Below are 15241 nucleotides of genomic sequence, written 5' to 3'. Positions count from 1 at the left end.
TCTTACTTTATAACTTCTCAAATAATGTTTATGAATTCAACTGGGGGACTTACTAAAATCATCCTTAAAATTTATTAATTTCCGCATATTAAATGCTTATGTTGGTAAAAAAAAAACGCAAACTATAAATATATATTTTAGCCAATCTGAACCCTCTCTCCCAGGCAAATACTACCAACATGACGTAAAATATTGCCTCGATAGAGTTACCCTTGTCACTAGTCTTTGACTGTACTTTTAATATAGCATGAGCCATTGCCACACTTTTATTCAGTTAATAATTGAATCAGCATTCACAAGGTGGACAACTTGAAGTTTTGTCATTGTATTGAGATAAAAAATGTTAAGCAAGATCAACCTAAACGTGCTGAAGCAACGTCAGCTTAATCAATCACACAAAGAGAAATAAAACACTGTATCACCTTCTAGCCTACTTCCATTTGAAAGCGAGGCTTCTATCACTCTGTTATTAGCAGGACTGTGTTCCATAGAGGATGTGCCTCACTCACCGAACCTCAATTGTTTACACATGTTTAGTTACCATGTTTGTTTATCTATACAATTTATAAAAGAATGCCATTTGGAACTCTTTGCGAAGTTAAAATAGATACTGGTTGGAAATTGTGTAATTCCGTACGTATTGACTGTCAGAAAACTTGTAAACAACTTGTTTTAGTGTCAACCTTGCATATCGTCAGCATTTAAACAAATTTCATTCTTCCTTTAATCTTACAACGTTACAAGGGTTGGGTTTACGTAAGTAATTTACATCACCCATATCATACTACATGATGTAATAAAAAACCTTTTCAGTGATGCAAATTTAAAGGGGGGAAAAATCTAGGTCAATACAATTTCACGATGGTTTTATGGACCAGCAATCTCACAGTCAGTTAGACTCGTCAAATTAATATCATTTGACAACGGTTCGATGGACTTGTTTGACCTTTAGCATCGCGAAGTTATTCGTAATTTGATGCAAAATATGTAGCGTCGCTCTACGTGAGCGAATTTCAAACTTAAAAACGTAAGAATCTCGTTTTGCATTATTACAATTACAATTTATTTTTTATTAACTAATACTCTACATTATGTATTATAGTACTTATCGGTATTTGTAGTTACGTTCAACACTCGCTCACTGACTGTACCTCCAAAGAGATATGTAACATGGAGACAAGCGTATCATGCAGCACAAATATTAGCCTTCTCCATAGATATGTGTATAAAATAGAAAATTGAAGTTTAACTATAAGGTAACATTTTAAATACAGCTACACAAGTGGAACACACCCTAATGAAAAGTCTGTTGTATTCATTATTTTTCAACAGGCACCTTTGGCGTCTTACAACCTCCTGGTTTGTAAATAGTTACGCACGACAGGATTTGAGGGAGATAATAAGTGTGACGATGAAATCCTGTGTAGCTCACAATCTGAACTCACAATGATCCGTCTCATCCGTCCATTACTCACGTGACCCACAGCCAATCAGATGGCCCGAAAAATTCAATCCGCCCGTCCGTCGAAACCTTGTCAAGCTTTAACTTTCGACGGACGATTGATATGACAACCTCCAAAAAGTCTGAATGTCTTTATTTTACTGGCTAAGCTGCTTCCGTATTGTGTTTTTAACTTTCCCTATGAACAAAGTTTGCTATTTAAAACAAAATTTGTCTGAGACACCAATGTAATTAATAATGCACTGTAACTTAAAATATATTAAAATAAATATATAGAGCAATTAAGTCATTTATAAATGCTTATCATACATCATCGTCCAAATGATAAAACTTTACAAGAGAAATTTACTCTAACAGAAAAATATGACGGACGAGAAGATCATTGCTTCAACTTGATTGCAGCACTGCATGCATATCTTTATCCACTTTTTTCCATTTTTTTTACAGAGAGAGGGTTATTGACATTCTCCCGCATGGAGTCGGAAGGCAGCAAAAGTTAGGAATTTGAAATCAACAAAAATATGCAGTCAGACATAAATAGTGGCGGTGTATTTTGTAAATCAGTAAAATTTTCAGCTAATTAGTATGAATAGCATTTAAAACAAACTATTATAAGAAATACAACTTTTATTTCAAAGTGTTTTTACAAATCTACTCTATCATAAAATTCAAATAAACTTAACATTGCTTTGGTTTTTGTACAATTTAAAATATTATCAATCAGTTAAATAATATACTACAGGAGTATCATAAATAATATTACATTTTAGGATCATACCACATTTTGTAATTTCGTTATCCTTGTCACTTTTGAATGTATCCAACATAAGTTGATGAACACGTCTATGCCTCTCTCGTTGGGTGTAAAGTAGGGTGAATGGGCAGATTTTTTGAAAAGTTTTTCTTGAGCGGCGGATTCATGGTAAGGGGCGGTTTTCGTGCTGCCTAGCCCGTGTTGGGTTAGGCCGGGGGGGGGGGGGGATAGGGGAAAGACTGTTATCAAAAATTATTTCAAGGTGTCTTAAATGTATAGTTTGTTAACTGAAGTTTTCCTTTTTGTCTTGAAATATCACTAATTCTGTTTATGTATCCACACAGTATATGTATCTATTTTTAAAAATTAACAAATTAAAATTAAGAAATAAATCTCAAACACATTAATAAATCTCTTACATATTCAACACAACCTTCTTAAACCTTTTGCATTTTTTGGCAAGTAATAAGTCCATATGCTGAATATTAAAGTTGGTATATCTCATCAACATCATTAGTATAAGGCGAGAATGTGCTTCTTTCTTTGGTCATGATGTTTTTCGGAGGTTTGTAGTTTGCTTTTAGTCCTTCTGTGCGTGTTTATAGTCCGTAGTCCAATCATACACATCAATAAAATGTACAAGGGAATGCAGCCCAGCTTCATCACAAGCAGTTGTGCCGATTTTACCTATTCCTACAGTCCATGCAGATGAAGTCGCGAGTTAGTTACAAGACAAGCTAAATTCCTTTTGAGCTGCTTCATTAATGACTCCACAGTCGATGTGGGGGTTTTCTGACCAAAAACAAAGCCTGCAGCAAGATAAGTGCCAAGTGCCGAATCACAGGAGAGACACAGCCGAGACACACGAAGCCAGCAGCCAATGGGCAGGCAAACAGTGCCTCGAGTGTGCATGGGATTGGGCAATCAAGCCTGGCTCAAGCTTCCTTCGTCGGAAGGAATATAAGGTTGTAAGAGAGACTATGGTTGCGTTGTGTGTTTGACGACCAAAGGTAGACTCTACAGTCCAACTCATGCTCGAGGATGCGTAAACTGTTCATTGGCTACAGCCCGCGTGGCATTTACACACCCTACTTTTGGCTCGAGGTATTCGGGGACAGCAGGTGTCCTGGTGGTGGACTCCTCTGCGAGGAAGGGAGTGTTGAAGTCCAAGAAGCAGCCACCAGAGGAAGGCGCTACGAGAGCGACGCCAGGCACAGTCGCCCGGGCTGGCTCTCCTCCACGGTAACCCAGGCGCAGGTCCGTGGGGACCCCAGGTGATTGTCCCCCGGGGAGGGCGTGCCGCAGACCTGCTCCCGGGGCAACAGCTCCACGCCGGGACACGCGGCCCTGGCGCCGCAGAACCCCCGGAGCGTGGCGGCCACTACGTCGCGCACCCCGGAGTCCCCGCCAGCCTGCCCCAGAGCGCGCATCAGCTCGAAGAGGAGCGCGTGGCATGGACCCGGTGCTCGCAGCACCAACCCCTCCTCGGGTTCCAGCAGCACTGCTGCCCCCGGGGCGAGGGGCGCCCCGGCGAGGGGCGACACCCCGGGGGCAGGGCTGACCCCCCCGTGGCGCCACAGCACCAACACCCTCGCCGCGAAGGCGCGCAGTCCCGGTGGCGCGTCCCGCCACCAGCCCCCCAGCGGCGAGTCGCCGAAGAACCGCGCCGATGTGTTGTGGTGCAGTCGCACGTTGGGCAGCGCCGCCAGCCCGGGGCTGCAACAACGCGTCGACGTAACTGACATGTGCTTCACCTTTTGGGATTTATTATAAACCTTCATCCACAGCTTGCAACTAACATGTCTTCTAAAGGGCACTGTGCTGCACCTTTTGGGATTTATTATAAACCACCATCCACAGCTTGCAACTAACATGTCTTCTAAAGGGCACTGTGCTGCACCTTTTGGGATTTATTATAAACCTCCATCCACAGCTTGCAACTAACATGTCTGCTAAAGAACATTGTGCTGCACCTTTTGGGATTTATTATAAACCTCCATCCACAGCTTCCAGTTCACGAAGTTCATGTAATTTTACTGATCGACAAACCACAGAATCTTGCTTTGGTATGTGTGGTCTTAAGTATATATATTTTTTGTTATCACTTAAATTTTTTGTTCTAGGAAAAGTGTGGGGGGATCACCTCTTCGCTCTTCCCATAGGACAACACTGCCAGCTCATTGTGAAGTCCATAACATTTAACACTTGTGAAGAATCACATCACAGAAATTCCAGCCCAGATCACCTGGACGGTAGATGGGTGATTTTATCACTCGCCCAACGAGACTCCCATCAGCGGGAAACAAACACAAGACGGCAAGCCGGAAGAGGGGGTGTACCTGGAGGAGTGGACCCGCTCTGCCTGGCCATCCAGGATGTTGTACACGTGGCAGGGCAGGTCCGGGTGCAGCCGGGCAGCCGCCTCCACGGCGCAGCGGCAGCGGGGGGAGTCCTCGCAGTCCTCGCCCAGCGACACGAAGCTGAGCTGCAGGCCTGGTTCCTCCAGGTGTCCCTGGGGCTGCTGGAGGCCGTCCTCGTGGGGCCCGGGGCGCACGCCCAGGAGCGTGGCCGTGCACACCAGCAGCAGTGCTGCCACCGACACCAGCACCAGGCAGCCCAGGCATGCCCACACCAGCTCCAGGGACGCCTGTCGGGACAACACATCCCCCTCCAACACACTTCACGTTCCTGGGGCTGCCCTCGTGGGGCCCGGGGGCGCACGCCCAGCAGCGTGGCCGTGCACACCAGCAGCAGTGCTGCCACCGACACCAGCATCAGGCAGCCCAGGCATGCCCACACCAGCTCCAGGGACGCCTATCGGGACCACACATCCCCCTCCATCACACTTCACATTCCTGGGGCTGCCCTCGTGGGGCCCGGGGGCGCACGCCCAGGAGCGTGGCCGTGCACACCAGCAGCAGTGCTGCCACCGACACCAGCATCAGGCAGCCCAGGCATGCCCACACCAGCTCCAGGGACGCCTGTCGGGACCACACATCCCCCTCCATCACACTTCACGTTCCTGGGGCCGTCCTCGTGAGGCCCGGGGGCGCACGCCCAGGGGCGTGGTCGTGCACACCAGCAGCAGTGCTGCCACCAACACCAGCACTAGGCAGCCCAGGCATGCCCACACCAGCTCCAGGGACGCCTGTCGGGACAACACATCCCCCTCCATCACACTTCACGTTCCTGGGGCTGCCCTCGTGGGGCCCGGGGCGCACACCCAGGAGCGTGGCCGTGCACACCAGCAGCAGTGCTGCCACCGACACCAGCATCAGGCAGCCCAGGCATGCCCACACCAGCTCCAGGGACGCCTGTCGGGACAACACATCCCCCTCCATCACACTTCACATTCCTTCTAGCACCAGAGGAAGAGATCTGCACTTGGAAACCATGTCAGCACTCATATATATATATATATATATATATATATATATATATATATATATGTCATGCCATGGTTTGGGATCGAACCCTAGACCCATTGTCACACGAGCGCGGCAAATTATGGATCACTGCCACCGATTGCCAGGGCGAGAAAGGTGGGGGTTACCCCTTATTCTTCACTGCCTCAAGGGCTATTACCCCTACTTGCTACTTCATCTGGTCTTCCACAGGGCCTCTCTCACACAACTGCTATGGTGCAGCCAGGCTGAGTTTCTTAAGGGGGTAAGAGTTTTATAATTTTAAGAAGAAGCGACTGTAATTTTCACAATAATTTTATAATTTGCAATAATGCTGTTTTTTTATATCTTCTTACCTAACCATGCCAAAATAGCCTTTTGGTTGTGACATACATGTTTGTATATTTTATAAAGACGTCACAAAATGGTAACTAGCAAATGGTTTATGAACGAAGTACATAATTCTTCAGGTACATTTATTTAACCCAACACAGAAAATTATAGAATTGTATAACACACAACTGTGCACAACCGTGCTTGATGTGGCCTGCTGTTTGGGAACACTGCCAATAAAATGATGATTGGCAGGTCATATTTATAACCATATCTAATAGACATGGCTACCTTAATTTTTATTGTAAGTAGTTATTCATATGAAATGCTTTGAAGGTTAATCCCAAACTCTTTTGGAATAAAAATGAAATGGTTTCAGCCAAACTTCTCGCCAAAAATGAAAAGTCTTGAGAGGCGATGAAGGGTGATGAGATGGTGATGAATATTTGGAAGATTTAATAGGTAGGGGGTAACTAGAGTACCAAATGAGGACAAATCAAAATGTCTGCCACGTTCCCACTTGCGGAACATCCCGGGCAGACTCGGACGTGAGCAGAGTACGGATCGTCTTGGAGGGAGGCGAGCGCGCATGTCCACTCGACCAACCCCCACACACGTGACACAGGAACCTCGGGGCGCACCTCGTGACCCCTGTGACCTCGTGACCCCTCGTGACCTCGCACCTGCTGGATGATCCTCGTCGCTGACGTCAGCACGACCCTGCGTCTCTGCTTCTCCTGATGCGTGCAGCTGTGGACGGGCAGGATCGCCTCCTTGTCCTCCTTCATCGCGGTCTGACGCAGCCGCTGCAACACCAGCAGTCACTCCCTTCGACGTCCTCCCACCCAGACCGCGCTCTTCAACTGTGCTCTGCAGATGTGCCTGGAGGTGATATCCTGACAACAACGTCTCTGCTACTCATGCCATATTTGTTATTTTCTTATGGTCTTTTCTTATATCATAGGGTTTGGGCTGTAAAATTATCACTATGTTATGTTTCTTACACATTTAGTGCTAAAGAAGCTTGCAACCAAACAACCAAATACCTATGGCGTACGTGAGACCGCGTCTTTAGGACTTAGGTTATTTCATTTCTTCAGACAGTCTATTCTATAAGCTTTCTATTTCCTGGCAAATGTTTATTATTTAAATTTTTTTGTTAGTCATTTTTTGACTAGAAAATAATTTTCGGGACACCCACAGATGGTGAATGCAGATATGTATTTGATATTGGCGTCATTTCGAACGCAGAATTGGATTTGCGCTCGCAGGGGCATCATTGGGAATCGCATCAACGCTATTGGACGCACTGCGCACTCAGCACTCGAGCTTCCATTGAATTTTGAACCAGACAGAAACACCAACTTGCGACATCAGCAAAAAACTCTGGCATGGCCACAATCCTTAAAAACGTGCAAAAGTATCATGTAACGACGAATGCGCAATGGCCCATAAGAAATCGCTCGGAGCGCTTGACCGGACTCTGCGTGATTTCCGAGGAAACAACCAGCCAACGGGAGGAGCTCTGTTTTTATTGCTGGTGATTTACGCCAAACTTTGCCTGTTATTCCGTAATCAATGCCCGCGGATGAGATGAACGCCTGCTTGAAATCATAATATCTTTGATACCGAATCGATAAAATCACGCTATCGACAAACATGCGTGTGCTGCAAGACCCGTCTGTCCGAACATTCTCAAAACAACTATTGGACATCGGAAATGCCAATATTCTAGTTGATCGCGTCACGAATGAGATTCCGTTCCCCACCGAACTTCTATCAAATGCAACTGAATATTCAAGCTGCTGTCGACAAGGTGTTCCCAAGTCTAACAACCAACTAATCCAAGAGAAAGCAATAATTTATATCAAAGCATAAACTCAGTACATGTGAATTAGTTTGGTAATATTTGCTTACATATGAAAAACAGCAAATGTTTTGACTGATGAGTTAAAATAAGGTTTTTATTGTGTGATCCACTTAATGCGGACCTCTAAACGAAAAATAAAGGAGAGTTGTCCTAAAAATAAATGAACATATTTAATTTTTAAATTGTAATTTACAGAAACGTGTTGAAAGGACAATATTTTCTCAGAGCATATAGAATACATTTATGGATTACTTGTGTCTCTGACGGCAGTTAAAACGTCCATGAGAAGCATAGAATAGTCTATAGGCAAATGGCTGTAGTTTAATGGTACTAACTTGTAAAATAAACTGGTTATTACATATTAACGAGGTTGATTACTACCCAGTGAATTGTAAATTTTCTTTAAAGAAAAATGGGAAGACATTCCTTTTGGAGGCACCAAGATCAGCATTTTGAGAATTTTATAATTTACGCGCGCTTCTGACGACATACAAACGTGAAATTTCTACTACAATTTATAAAGTTGAAGATAAAAGTATTTAGATCACCTAGAATTTATATATGTAATTATTAAATCTTCTTCATAATGGAATTTAAAAATAAAATTGATTGCCACATAGAAATATCAGGAAATAGTAGACTTTATTAACTCCAACGTGTATACATATAAATTTAAGCGATGATTTAGCTTGAAAACAGAAAACTGGAAAAAAAAATTAATTCTTTTATTTTATTTTATTGCTTCTAATGCTTTGTTTTAAGTAAACTATTTGATGATTTCACTAAAAACAAGTCATATACGGTATGTATATACATGCTATCTAATACAAGAAACACACACGTCAGGTTTGAGGCATTTTGGGCTGTAATCGAAAGGAGATAAATTCTGAAGCCCTCTAACGATTACAACAGTCCTTGTAAAATGATCGACATGTAACCTTGGGTAGGAAAGTAGTGTATGTCCACAAAACCTCCTGAAGGGAGGGTGGGGACCTCCCTAACGGCTGCGCCACTGGACAAGGGTCGCGCCACTTCAGGGCCACTTCAGGGCCAGTCGCTGCCGCCAGCCGGGACAAGTCACGTCTGCTGCAGCGCAGTCAGCTGCGCCGAACGTGACTCCAGCGCCAAACAGCGCCGGCGGGGAAACAAACACCGAACGGTCTGCAAGCGCGCCGTGCCGCCAGCCGGGACAAGTCACGTCTGCTGCAGCGCAGTCAGCTGCGCCGAACGTGACTCCAGCGCCAAACAGCGCCGGCGGGGAAACAAACACCGAACGGTCTGCAAGCGCGCCGTGCCGCCAGCCGGGACAAGTCACGTCTGCTGCAGCGCAGTCAGCTGCGCCGAACGTGACTCCAGCGCCAAACAGCGCCGGCGAGGAAACAAACACAGAGTGGCCTGCAGGCGTGCCGTGCCGCCAGCGCTGATACACGGAAACACACGTCTCGGAACTTCTCGCCGTGTGATCAGAAGTGTTTAACCCCCCCCCCCCCCCCGGCCCGGGACCACGTGGCGGTTGTGCCCTTGTGGCTCAGGGCAGGCTCGGAGCTGCGGTTCCCCTGCCTCGTGAAGAGCTGACGTAGTGAGCGGTGACATGAACTTACGGTCCGGAGGCAGTGGCGGATCCAAGGGGGGGCACCAGGGGCAAGTGCCCCCCTCCCCACCGAAAAAAAACCAGTTGTCTGCTACATTAAATATTGCCGACAAAAGTTGATTGTTTCTGAAACCAAATAAAAATATTTTAACATAATTAACGAATTTCGTGTGGAATCGTAAAATCTGGTGGTTGGATGTTATGTGTAGTGTGAGTAGATTAAATACAAATTTAGTAATTTTAAGACTTTTTTTTTCTCTGGCTACTCTGAAATCCTATAGAGTGCCCCCCTCCGAGGTGAACTTCTGGATCCGCCACTGAGTCCAGACACGTCCCTCTGCGTCCGCGCCCGTCCGTGTGTGGAGACAGTGAACCAGCCTCCGGACAACACGGACCTCGGTCCGGACACGTGTAACCCCAGTAGGCTCGGTAGCAGGTCGGCCTCCGCGGCGCAGTCGATAACGCACCGGGCTGCGGTGCGGGGGGCTCTGGGTTCGAATCCCGGGTAAGACACGGATGTAATTTGTGATGTCTTAATACACCAACAATCACAACTCCAATTTCAAAATGACTCGGGGTGACATAACAATACAACATTAAGGGGGGGGGGGGGGAGATGATTGGCACACTGGTGACTGTCAAGACTTGCCTGTGTGCCACCCATCTTTTTTTTTTAAAAAAGTAACACAGCGGTAAAGCGCGCTCTTGTAAACCAAAAGACGAATTTTTGGACGTGGTTCAAAACCTCGTTTCTGTAATTTTTTTAAACTTATTTGTAATAACATATTAATATAATATTAAGAAATAATAATGTTTGTTGGTAGTTTTTACAGACTGATTTCAGTCGTTTGAGCAAATTCAGATAAACAAACATATACTTTGTGTTGTGAGAGTGTTTTGTTAAATTTTTATAAATTCCATAGAAGTAGGTATAACTTGTAACCTCGGCGGATACTTTACAGTGTTAACTGTTTAGCGAATTTTAACAAAATGGGCAGTATTATACGAGTATTTTTTTTTTTCGCTTTAATCAGAGTCTCTTTTTAATATTTTGAATTTTCCGTCAGATTCCTGCGTGTGATGGCGGCAAGCAACGGTTACGGTTCAGGCAGCGAATTCTAGCGGCGGGCTCAGAAAGTACGTGTGCGATTCGTGTCTAGAAATTTTGGTATTTGAAAAGCTAATATTTCATTTTATCAGTACATTTATCATGCTCGGCATAATTTTTTTTAAAGATCTCTACGTTAAATTTCGTGTCCTCGTTTCGTATTTTAGGTTTATTTGCAACGTGGACACCACGATAACACGCGGATTTTCTCGTCACCGAGTTTAGATGTCAGACTCGCTGACATATTTTTTTTTCTTCGTGATTCGATAATTGAATCGGCACATGCTAAATTGGCCTCAGTCACACAAAAAAAATGGCAAAGTTAGTTACGCGTGGAAAGCGCATGTTAAAGTATAGCTTCAACTGTCTATGCTAAAAGGGATTGAGTGACACGCGCGGGTTGGCTAATATTAGAGCTCTAGCGATATTCTTAACGTACGCTAAAAGGGTTGCTTAGAGACAGATTTATTGTTGTTTTTTTTGACGTGACAACGTCTAATCAATCGATGAAAGCCGGCTGCACGCACGAAAAAGTGTCCCGTTACGCACATTGTCCCGTTGCGCTCATTGTACGCTTGCGCCGCATCTATCTCTCTTCCACTCGATTGGAACAACACTCCAATTCGTTTCCTACTTTTCCTATCATCGTCCTATCATGAACAGAATAACACAGATTGGAAGAAGTTAAATAGCAAACATGTATAAAAGTTATAGTTAAAATAATCTCTTCGTTAAAGTAATAAACATATTTGAATTAATGAGTGCAAATAAAAGTAAATTTATCAATTAAATTGTAGATTTCATTTCACTCCTTCTTTGTATCCATACAAAATAATGATAATTCAATAAAAATGATTCAATTTTATTCATAAAAGTATGCAATCATTTCATCAATGTTTTTTTTATGCCGTTGTCACGTTAAACTATCGTCCGTAAACCGACTTTACAGACAACCAATTTTTTTTCCTTCCCAAAACTGAGTTGCTTGGACTGAGGCTCTTTTAGCATGTGCCGATTCAAATAATGGTTCGACAGTCTGCATGATGCTCGCACTGCGTGTTGCGGGAGGTACAGTCACGGGTTTGTGAAGTGTGTCCTCGGGCCTGCGACTCACCTCGGGCTGGGAATACTCCGGGGGCTACTAGAGATCCTCTGTTCGCGTCACCGCCGCCTGGACGACTGGTGTGTCGGCGGCAGCCGTGCCCCTTGGCCCGGGGGGGGGAGGGAAGTCACCCCCTCCCCTCCTCCAGCTACCACCGTATCAACAACAGCTCTGGCTATACCCTGTCATCTTCGGGAAGCCTAAGATGTCCATCAAGTTCTGTCCCTGCCCGAACACGCCCGAATATTCACCTTCGGTCAACTTCGGGTTTATTTATATTTCTCTGTTTATTTTAATGTAGCTATACTAACCTAACTAACCGTCCATAGTGTTTTAAAGTGTTTTAATGTAGCTAACCTAACCGACCACTTTTAATATTTGAACTCATTTTTCCTGCGCAAAAATAAAACAAATCCCGAGGTTGGCCGAAGAATATTCGGGCGTGTTCGGGCAGGGACAGAACTTGATGGGCATCTTAGGCTTCTTGTCATCTTCATTCTCTTCACAGGTGCCTCTGGGGTCGATCCTCGGCCAGTTCCTTACCCGGAGTTCCTTGTTCTTTGCTACCTTACACACAACGTATTTTATCTCGCATCCACTTCTTTACAACTGAATCGATTTTGATAAATTTTTGTAAACGAAATGGCCTGTATATACTGATTCAACACATTTTATTCTACTAGAGTTAAAGCTCTTTTTTTTAAAAAATCCGATTCGTTTGGGACTACAGTTTTGCTTGACTGTCACACATCTGCATAATTTTACTGGAATCAATTTAAATAAAAATGAAATGCTGTTCTTTGGTGCGCGCATAACTTTAGAACTGCTGGACCGATTTGGCTAATTTTTTTAATGTTTGCTATTTTTAAATCAAGTTTTAATGCAAAAAAACTGGAAACATACTCCCGGAAAAATATAAAATCAGTGCAACACTATAAGGCCTTTTTTTTTTTTTTAAGAACCACCCTAACTCACAAATGTACAGCGTGTCCTCGTAAGAATTTTCCCAGTTATACGTTTTTTAATCGCATCAACTTGCAAGCGTTGCAGTGTGTTGGTTCAAGGTCGCAATCAAAGAGCAACTCAAGCAGTTTCATGTGAGCGCATGCGCGAGTACTGCTTTGTTGTTTTTCTCGCTCGCAGCGCCACCTACGCAAAAATGGCGATTTTTAGAAAGTGAACCTGTAAACTTTTATTTTCAATTGGAATCCATTTTAACGAGAGTGGTTGAACGTCGAAGTCCCTCCTGACCGTTGGATTGGTCGTAATGGTCGAGACGACAGAGCTCTTTCTCGCTGGTGCTGCACTCAGACCAAGGCCACAATTTTGAATCAACTTTATTCCATGAGGGGGTGTCGGTTGTATATATATATATATATATATATATATATATATATATATATATGTGGGTGTGTGTGTGTGTATATATATATAAAATTCTTATGCAAGTTGTGATTGTTCTTTTTATGCGTGCATTGCAAATAAATGCAAAAAATCGAATATCTTAAGAGTTAAAATTAAAAAAACGAAGGAGCATATAATTTTTTTGTTTATTTAACTTTCACTATATCCTCGACAAGTGGATACTCGTGAATATGGCTCAAATTAAAGAGACACAAATTACACAACGCGGAATAATAACAACAAATGTGCATCGTTTTAAAACATCTGTAAAATAAATTTATATTATTTCTCCATCGCTAAAGGTAAAAAATAGAAAAACAAAATTATATCCATGGATGACTTGAACTTCTTGAATTAATCAGACAAACTAATTTACGTTATTAAACGAACATAAACAACGTCAGTCGAACGATAGCCCAACAACCCATCACAACTCAGCCAGCTAAATGCTCTTGTCTTGCGCTCGCATTGGACAACAGCTGCTGGTGATTCATAACGCTGAGGACAAGTCTACGTCCAGGCTTATCGTGAATAGAAATTAACGAGGATGTATTTGGTGTGACTAAGTGTGAAACTGTGAACTACTTCATATTGCGCACACACTCGGCGTGCATAGCTTAGCAACAGAGCCACGAGGCAAGTCGGAGGAGGAGAGAAGTTGTTGAATCTTTTTTCGGTCAACGACCGTCCCAACATCAGACAGTAAAAACCTTAGGCCACTGTCCAAGAAATTTCTGTCTGGTTCAGACATCCAAGCACTGAACGCCAACTAATTGCGGGGTTCGTTCTCTGAACACGGACACTTTTATCCTGCAGCGAGCTGATATCTGCATATTTATGATATTTTTAAACGCTTTGTCGCTCTCAAATGTGTGTCCTATCACTATGAAATTAATAATATTAATTCGTTCTTCTAAGAAAAGTACGAGACACTAAAATGTTTATTCTTATTTAATTTAAAAAAAGTATGTTCGTCAGACACGTGGCTGCTTGATTAATGACTACTTGATGACTCGCGCAATGCTGTCAGTCAAACAGAAGCCAGAAGGATCTGGTGATTTGAAGAGTGAGAACAGCCCTAGCGTCTCAGTTATAAGATGATTAGTTTGTATACAATGAATTAATTTTAATAACTGTGTTTATTACCATTTGAAACATTACTTACTTTTTCTTGTACATATAAAGCCCTCACGATTCCACACATCTGCAACTAAGTCGTTTCTGGACATACCTTGCGGGGCACATAAAATTTTAAGTGTTAGAAATTAATTTTTATTTTCAAGTGGGCGAAAAATGCATCTTCGTCAATTTGCTTACTTATTTTTACTTACCTGAGTAATGTATTTTTTTTAAGTTAAAATTTAGATACCGTTGATATTATTTTTGTGGCAACTCTTCAAGCAAGTGATAAATGAATAGCGTATTTATCAACTATAGTAATTGAGGAAGACGGATAGAAACAGAAGGACGCCGTCTTGGTTTCGACAGCTCTTAAGCCACGGCAAATTTCTTACATTTATTTGTTGAAATGTATAATTAAGGGGAATTCCTTAAGTTAACAGCGGCTGCTTCTGTAAATAATTTTCCCCTGCTAAGGTCATCGGGGTTTGCATTGAATTAAAATTTGATATTTACTGAAAATTTAATAATTCTGTCAACGGTTTTCAAAATCTCTCAATGTGTAATATTATCTTCCTTAACGAAAGCAAATCAACATTATTAAACTTTAAAAATTAGTTATGATCTAAAGTCTGTTGAAACCAATATGTCGCCTTTCTTCTACTATATCGTATCTTTCATAATATATTACTGACATAGTTATATTGTATGTGAGAAGTAATGCATAAGCTATCATCATACAAACAAACCAGTGAAAATTAATTAACTTTATTTTACTAGCCACATATTTTGTGGTGTGGCATACCTTAAATTTTACTACTTTATACAAAATATATGTTTTTTCTTCACAAAACAGCATTAAGCGTTTCTCGTACGGTTTAAAGCTCTGTTACTATGAAATTTTGTCATCAAGTAGTCAAACTAACACTATAAAACGGACACTTCGGATTTAAACCTCCCGTCCGCGTATTTTTTGGTAGTAGTTTTGGTTCCACCCAACAGAGAGCGTCTCAAGTCGCGCATAACATGGTTTCAGTTTCCACTGAAGAGCCGCCCTTCTATATCTCCCTCCTTGTTCTGTGGTAGGTACTAAG

The 15241-nt window shown here is 42.9% G+C and overlaps 1 protein-coding gene across 3 annotated transcripts; it reads right to left on the bottom strand.

The window, feature by feature from the left end:
- Nucleotides 1-2074: 2074 nt before the first annotated feature.
- On the bottom strand, nt 2075-11732 carry LOC134538104 (uncharacterized). Of its 3 annotated transcripts, XM_063379127.1 has the most exons (5): nt 11637-11703; nt 9425-9540; nt 6637-6759; nt 4556-4863; nt 2075-3932 (listed from the first exon to the last, which is right to left on the bottom strand). In XM_063379127.1, the coding sequence occupies exons 3-5, from the start codon at nt 6739-6741 to the stop codon at nt 3410-3412; spliced, it is 936 nt and encodes a 311-aa protein (XP_063235197.1). In that variant the 5' UTR covers nt 6742-6759; nt 9425-9540; nt 11637-11703; the 3' UTR covers nt 2075-3409. The 3 variants fall into 3 exon arrangements, with proteins under 3 accessions (XP_063235197.1, XP_063235196.1, XP_063235199.1); XM_063379126.1 differs by lacking the exon at nt 9425-9540 and having other exon boundaries at nt 11637-11732; XM_063379129.1 differs by lacking the exons at nt 9425-9540; nt 11637-11703 and adding an exon at nt 8762-9278.
- Between the last annotated feature and the right edge of the window lie 3509 nt (nt 11733-15241).

The sequence above is a fragment of the Bacillus rossius genome, chromosome 13, assembly GCF_032445375.1.
Source record: "Bacillus rossius redtenbacheri isolate Brsri chromosome 13, Brsri_v3, whole genome shotgun sequence".
NCBI classification, from domain to species: Eukaryota; Metazoa; Arthropoda; class Insecta; order Phasmatodea; family Bacillidae; genus Bacillus; species Bacillus rossius.
This window is presented reverse-complemented; position numbering and strand designations above follow the sequence as displayed.

Bases quoted from the DNA above. Each gene is read 5' to 3' on its own strand.
- LOC134538104 (XM_063379126.1), bottom strand. From the start codon at position 6,741: ATGAAGGAGGACAAGGAGGCGATCCTGCCCGTCCACAGCTGCACGCAT. The intron at 4,864-6,636 runs GTGCGAGGTCAC...TTGTCCCGACAG, and splicing joins CGACGAGGATCATCCAGCAG to GCGTCCCTGGAGCTGGTGTG. The intron at 3,933-4,555 runs GTACACCCCCTC...GCGTTGTTGCAG, and splicing joins GAGCGGGTCCACTCCTCCAG to CCCCGGGCTGGCGGCGCTGC.